This window comes from Melanaphis sacchari, unplaced genomic scaffold, assembly GCF_002803265.2.
Source record: "Melanaphis sacchari strain LSU unplaced genomic scaffold, SCAv2.0 Contig8_pilon_pilon, whole genome shotgun sequence".
NCBI lineage: Eukaryota > Metazoa > Arthropoda > Insecta > Hemiptera > Aphididae > Melanaphis > Melanaphis sacchari.
The window spans coordinates 1,078,499-1,086,484 of NW_020271635.1; the positions used below are offsets into that span (position 1 = coordinate 1,078,499).

At 28.1% G+C, this 7,986-nt stretch overlaps 1 protein-coding gene across 1 annotated transcript; it reads left to right on the plus strand.

Annotated features, from left to right (window-relative positions):
• Window positions 1–5,244: 5,244 nt before the first annotated feature.
• On the plus strand, window positions 5,245–7,701 carry LOC112602479 (zinc finger MYM-type protein 1-like). The gene has a single exon (XM_025350572.1). The coding sequence runs from the start codon at window positions 5,245–5,247 to the stop codon at window positions 7,699–7,701; it is 2,457 nt and encodes an 818-aa protein (XP_025206357.1).
• Window positions 7,702–7,986: the final 285 nt, after the last annotated feature.

The window sequence follows — 7,986 nt, forward strand, 5'->3', positions numbered from 1 at the left end:
ATATAACATACACGTGGCGGTTACAACAAAAGAACTATGAGAGAACAAGGAAAATATTTTGAATTAACTTATGTTTTTATTTTTTTATTTTTTTACGTTTATTGCTAAGAAAAGTTCAACGACACACGCCTCGAACTCGTTGAAACCGTAGAAAATTACAACTCAACTGCAGAATCATCAGTGACCTGTTGTAGATCTACGAGTTTATACAACGATGAGGGATGACGGCGGCCGATCAATTTATTAAAATAAGTAAGAACCGTATTTTAATATAAACCGTTATTCTTTTTTTTTTTTTTTATTCTTTCTAATCTGATCAAATACAATAAATAAAATTAATTTGAATCAAAAGTTGAATATCTATTTTTTTCTCAGAATAGTTTTCTATTTCCATTATAATTAAATAGATAATGGTATTAATTTATTTTTCAATTAAAATATATCATAAGTGTTTAAAAAATATTTTACTATTTTCTTGTATTTTTGAGATTACATTTTTGTACGATATTAAAACTTTTAAGCTGTTATATTAAATAAAAATAATTTCATCGTCATATTATTTTGAGATTATTATTAATAGAGGTGAGTTATCTTTAAAGAAAAGCAAAATTAATAAATTAATAAATAAAGATAAATATAAATGTAATATAATAAAAGAATTAAAAGACTATTAATTCTGATTATCATAATTTTGCTCTCTAACTGTGGAATACGTTTGAATGTTCAAATGTTGTGTGCTGTTAGTAAATTCATTTCGACGGACGACGGCTATATAATTCTCAATAAATGTTTCGATTGGATTTAGAGGTCATTCTGCCTTTGTTGGCCGTTTGTTTGATTTTAACTCGATCGTCATATCACTTATTTTATGATATGCTTAATCCGGTCGAATAATAATAGCCAATATAAACGTAAAATATATATACGTAATATATTTTATTGAACGTTTGAAAATAAATATATTAACCGCACATGTTGATATTTTAAAAAACTTTCAGTTCTAAAAAAACGTTTAAATTCCAAAGACCTAAGATCAGGTATAAATGCTCAAAACAGCACTGTTAAAAGTTACACACAAGAGTTATGACCGTCGTGAAAAAGTTATCTTAGCAGCAGATTTATTGTAACGAAATTATACAAAACCCCCCGCTACGTGTTTCGACGTGAATCCTAAGTTTATGACGTCGGTTGTCAGATCACAGTTTAACATTATGCAAAATGCAAGGATTTTTGTCGATTTAACGCATTTTTACTGCGTAACTATCGAATGGATTATCGTTTAACATGAATTTGCATATAGATCCGAATGATTCGTATTAAATGAAATATACTTAATATAATTAAGCTTATAAGTATGTAAGTAGATATGTATATAAATATATACTTATGTGTATGAAATGTACGTATGCAAGTATATATTTGGTATATATACTTTGGTATATATTATGGTATGTATACAGTAGCATAGATGCTATACTCTAATATTCCACTTACCGCCCATCCAAATTACTTCTTTTTTTTTTTTTAATTTCATAGTGTAGTAAGTACCGTAATGCTAATTTCGTTGGCCATTACCCATCCTCACACCACCCCCTAAAAAACTTAAAGAAGTTGCCTACTCCATTATCTCCTCGCCACACCACTATATTTATATATGTTTTTAGTCTGTTCCAAATGAGAATATACCGGTCGCTTAACCAGTTTAGGTTTGGCGATGCGTTTTCTTCTATAATAGACCTTTCGCTTTTGTACTGTGTATTTTGGGAGGGGGGAGAATTGGGTTATGAGTGATGCGTAAGCCGGTTTATTTTTATTTAAAATATACTCTATTTAGTATAAATAGAGTATATTCTAAATAAAGTAAAAACTAAATAATAGTATAATGTAGGTATGTAAGTTTAAAAGTAAGTGTGTATCATAAACTATTCGTCATATTTCGATTTTTACCCATTGAAGTTCTCCAAAATATATTCTGCTTAGGAATATAAATTTAAAATAACTATATGTTGTCCTTTATAAAAAGTAAATAACTTAAAAAATATTTTCAAAAACATTAATAGATTTTGAGATAACAATTGATTCATAATAAAAGAGTCTCCTGCTATAAAAAAATATAATTTTTTTTAAAAAATGTTGTTTTATTTCGATTGTAAACTATGAGAAAATATTTTTAAAAATACGTTAATAGTTTTTATAACAATGGGTGTTTAGTATTAAAAAAAATCACTCTTTATGTACAATATGCACAAATGTAAGTATATATGTATGTGTTTTGGTATGTATAGTATGTATGTATTGTATATAATTATTTACACACATATATACATACACACATACAAATAGACAATACATACTTTTAATTCTAATGTACCTGTAAGTTCAAATAATATTTTAGGTATATTTAAATTTGGTACATGTGATTGTTTAGATGTTTTTGTAATTTCTTACACTGATAATTTTTGTATGCTGTAGGTACAGGTATCTATTTTAATAAGCAAAGTTTATTTTTAAAATTTTATGCCACGATTTTTCTTAGTAAAATTACCTACAACATTTTAAGAGACTATTATGAAGTTTTATTATAAACAGTTTAAATGTTTGCTTACCGTTTTTTTTTTTTTTTTTAATGTAAAAATATCAACAGAGTTAGTATAAAATAACAGAATAAAATGGATTTAAACTAAACTTAACATTTGATACATATTATATGTGTTACTAAATTACGCACAACATACCAAAGACAACCAGTATCTTTGACACTCTCGAAATCATAGATATACAATTTTAATCATTAAAAGATTAGTTCACAGTGACTGTAATAATATGTAATCGACGCTAGGCATTTTCCAGAGTTGATGCCACTTACACCATCAAAAAAACAAGGAAGACGTTATTATTTTGTCTGCAGTCACAAAAACAAAAAAACAAAAGATTCTATTTACTGCTGTATTCAATGTGTTATTAGTTTATGTGTTACTAAAAAAATGTTACTTATTATTGTATTTTAAAAGTACTATTATTATGTTTTCTTATCACGACTATTATTATTTCTCTTGTTTTATTTTATTTATGTATTATTTTTATTGTAATTTGACAAGGTTGAACATGTTCATTGATTTTATTTTGTTATTTTAATTTTATTTTAAATATTTATGTATTTTAATTTAATTTATGAAATTGGTTGTTTTTTTATTTTTTATTTAATTAATAATTTGTTTACCACAAGTTAAATAATTTTTTTTATTATCATCAATTTCATTTATTATTTGAACACATTAATTTAAGTAAAAAATCAATGTCGAAAAGTTTATCTTTATCATACATTATATAATATATTGTGACGTTATCGTATTGCACAAGTTTGGAAACGCATGGTTGGCAGATTTACATCGAACTGTAATTTTGTAAGTTTTTGTCTAATAATTTTTTTTTAATTTTCTTATTTTCAAAATGTCTAAATCTTTTAGTATGAAGAAATAATTTTTTTTTTTTTTTCCAAAAATCTTCAGCACAGAGCAAGTACTTGTGATTTTAGTACATAACAGTGAAAGGGTTATTAAAAAAAAGTACTAACCAGTAACCGTCAGTGGTCCACTATTGTTTGATATTCGTTGTGGGTCCGGAGCTATGTCCTCCCCCTTAATCCGAACTTGACTGTAATACATGTAGTATAAGGAATCCGAAATTTTCAAATGCATACTTTGCTAATGTAAAACAAATTCATGCTTAATGTGTAATGTATATGATATTAATATTGTTTAAATAAGTTTAACCTGAAAGTGGTAATTTTATTTTATAAAAGCATTTTATACAATATATTATAGCATGAGTTTTATTATACAATAAATCAAGCAATAATTTATAATTTATCGGCCGCTGAATGGAGTATGTTACAGCATACTGTATACTTCTAATATATAGTATGAAACTAATAAAAATATATACACTATTATAATATTATTGTATTGACTATCGTGCGCATATTTTACGATTATAAAATATATTATATGTTTGTTAAACGCAGATAGAATAAACCGGACATAAATAATTCAAGTTTTGACACGTTAATATTATATAGTATTCCGTCTGTTCTTTTCCCCTGTTTTTCGCAGTGTAATTTCCGTTTTATTATCGTGAAAATATTATACTAGAATGTGTGTATTATACTACCATTATACGCCTGTAGTATAGTGCAGTATACGTCCTATATAATATAATTAATCTGGGCGCGAAAAGTTTCATCTGAACGCGCTGATTTATATTATAGTCGTTTTACTAAATTGATATAAATTTACAAATACCTTAATAATCATATGTGTGTTTATAAACATTGTGGCTTGTGCATATATGAATCTTATGTACTAATAATGTACATCGGAATTATTAAACAATAAGTTTTTTCTTTGAAGAAAGAAAAAAAAATCCCCCCATATGAATATGCTTTATAAACTCGCTTACGTTTGTAAGTTGAACAATTTTATATGAGTATTTTTATTAGATAATTTTGTAAGCTTATATAACAGTTAATAGTTAAAGACGTGAGTGGTATAGCATTATTTTAATTATTTGTATATATATATATATATATATATTTATGGGAGGCGGAGGCAGGGCCGTATTTACGCCTAGGCCCGTGAGGCCCGGGCCTAGGGCGGCAATTTTTTTGGGGCGGCAAATTTTGTAAGAAATAAAAAAAAAATTATATGAATATTTTATGCATTTATGTAACTGCGTGTCTGCGTAAATTAATATTATATAATATTTGATATAAGTATTTAAAAAACATAAAAGTAAATCCATGAATTTGACACATTGGTTAATTCTGTGGCCTGCGTCTTAATAAGCTATCGTATTTATCGTAATCGTAATATAAAATCACAGATTTTTATATAGAAGACAGAAATATATATTAGTATATTAGTAGTATAGATATCTGTGTGTAAAATATACGAGTGCATGACACTTAAAATATCAATAACACGAAATCAATTTTCTTGTAATGTGAATTATAAAGATAAGATACCTAGGTATATAATATGAGTTGTTCCTAAAAGTAATTACGATAATAATATTATATATATAGAAATTGACGAGAGATATTGTGTATCCACATCACACACGACCACACTTCATTTCAGTTTATTGTTCGTCATTGTCGGGCAGTGCATATTACGACAACACAATATAATATTTAATAATTAATAATTCACGTATTAAATTTACAGCAATTAACATTTTTTCAACATGAGTGACGGTCGTAAACGTTTTAGTGGTTCAGAGTATAAAAAGCGAGCCAAAGATAAAGAATATAAAGAGATTAAAGTTCTAAATAAAATACCTAAACTAAGTACTTTCTTTAAACCTACTACACCGTCTTCTTTGAATGCACCTGATAATGATCAACAACATGATTTAAAAACGATTGACGACAAAGAAATGACTAAGTGCGAATCGAATTTTGTAATTAATAACTTAACAACTTCTACTTTAAATGTGGATTCAGATACACTTTATATTGATAATAATGATCCGGCTAAATGGATTATTAATGATGTAACTCGCGATTATGTGGCAAAACACGGAATAAATCAAAATTTAAATGATGATTTTACATGTTCTAAACGTGAGTATCCTGACAAAAATAGATTTTTAAATAAATCATTATTTGTTAGAACACGTATAAATGGTGAAGTACAGTCACGACCATGGTTAGTGTTTTCGAAATCTACTGGTTCAGTGTTTTGTGCACCATGTCGACTCTTTGGAAGTACACATTTATCAACATTAGTAACTATTGGTTTTAATGATTGGAAAAATGCTGTACGAAAATTAAACGAGCACGAAAATTCTATCCCTCATAAAACTTCAACAGTTGCATTAATTGAAAGGGGAAAAACTGCAGGTAAAATAAACCAAGAAATTGTTTTGCAATTAGAACAAGAAACCAATTATTGGCGAAATATTTTAAAAAGAATAGTTGCTACTGTACGTTCTTTAGTAATTCGAGGGTTACCACTGAGAGGCAGTGAAGAAAAATTTGGGTCGTATCATAGTGGTAATTTTATTATGACATTAGAACTTTTAGCAGAATTTGACCCCTTTCTATTAGAACATATTCGCCATTACGGTAAAATCGGTAGTGGTAATACATCGTATCTATCTTCACAGACATACGGAGAGTTTATACAAATTATGGCAGAACAAATTACAAAACAAATAGTTGAAGAAGTCAAAGTTTCAAAGTATTTTTCGATAAGCGTTGATTCGACGCCCGACGTATCCCATGTTGATCAGTTGTCTTTTATCATAAGATACCTTTCAAAAGATGGTACTCCTATAGAACGATTTTTAAAGTTTATTGCCAATACTGGGCATAAATCTGAACAACTTGCTGATGCAGTTTTTGATACACTTAATCAATATAATTTGGATTTTAAAAATTGCCGCGGGCAATCATATGATAATGCCAGTAACATGGCTGGTAAATACACTGGCCTTCAAGCCAGAATTAAAGAAGTCATTCCGCTTGCCATTTATGTTCCTTGCTCAGCACATTCCCTAAACCTTGTGGGGATATCTGCCGTGGATTGCTGTGAAAAATCGACAACATATTTTAGGTATCTACAAGAATTATATAACTTTTTCACAGCATCTACCCATCGTTGGGAAATTTTACTATTTTATTTAAAAAAGGCCAAGTGTGTAAAAAGTTTGTCTCAAACCCGATGGTCAGCAAGATACGAAGCGGGTAAATCTTTATATACTTCTTGGAGTGAAATTAAAAACGCTTTACAGGCTATTATTGACGATGCCAATGAAAAACCTGTAACAAAATTTGACGCTTTGGTTCTTTTGAAACCTTTAAATACTATAGAAATGTGCTTTATGGCTGTTTTTTGGAACGAAGTATTAGAAAGGTTTCATATAGTTAATAAAAAACTTCAATCAGTTAATATTGAATTAGGAATGGTCGTTGAATTATATGGATCTTTAGAGCAGTATATATCTAGAATTAGAAATAATTTTGAAGAATATGAAAGAAAAGCTATACAAATATGCGGTGAAATACAGTATAAAAAAGACAAGCGGAGAACTGTTAAAAGAAAACGTCAATTCGACGAAACAATGAATGAAGTGATAACAGAAACAGGCAAGGAAGATTTCAGAATAAATGTATTCTTCGTTATATTGGATAAATTGAAAGCTGAACTTGTAAGACGTGGCAGTTCGTATAAAGATTTATGTGTCAAGTTTGATTTTCTTACGAATATATGTAGTTTTGACGAGGAAATTATTTTTAAAAAAACTAGGGCACTTATAGAACAATATCCTAATGATATTGAAGAATCATTTACAAATGAATGTCTTCATTTGCGTGATCATCTTTTTTTTAAATCGGACAAAAAAAGAAGCGCTCAAGAACTTTGTCAGATGTTGTATACAGATGAATTAATAGATATTTACCCAAACGTCACAACAGCGTTACGTATGTATTTGTGCACGTTTGCAACAAATTGTACAGCAGAGCGGTCATTTTCAGCATTAAAAAGAGTAAAATCGCATCTTCGTTCAACTTTGGAGTCAGATAGATTAAATGCGACATCAATACTACATATAGAATCTGAGATGCTTCGAAGTATAAATTATGATGATATTATCGACGATTTCGCGACTAAAAAAGTTCGTCGTAAAATGTTATAGATAACATAGGTATAAGATTTAAACATTTACACTGCTATTTAGAATTTAGAATTATTTGTTTTGTTTATAATGACTATTGACCTAATTTATTTAAAATTGAAATAAATTTATTGGAAATAATAACATCATTTTTTTTTTTTCTTGGGATAGGGGCGGCATATTTAAAATGGCCTAGGGCGGCACTTGTTCTAAATCCGGCCCTGGGCGGAGGGGTTGTTCGACAGATGTATTTTCTTTTTAACCAACATATTTTCAAGTTACATGTTTAGTATAATATTCAGATGA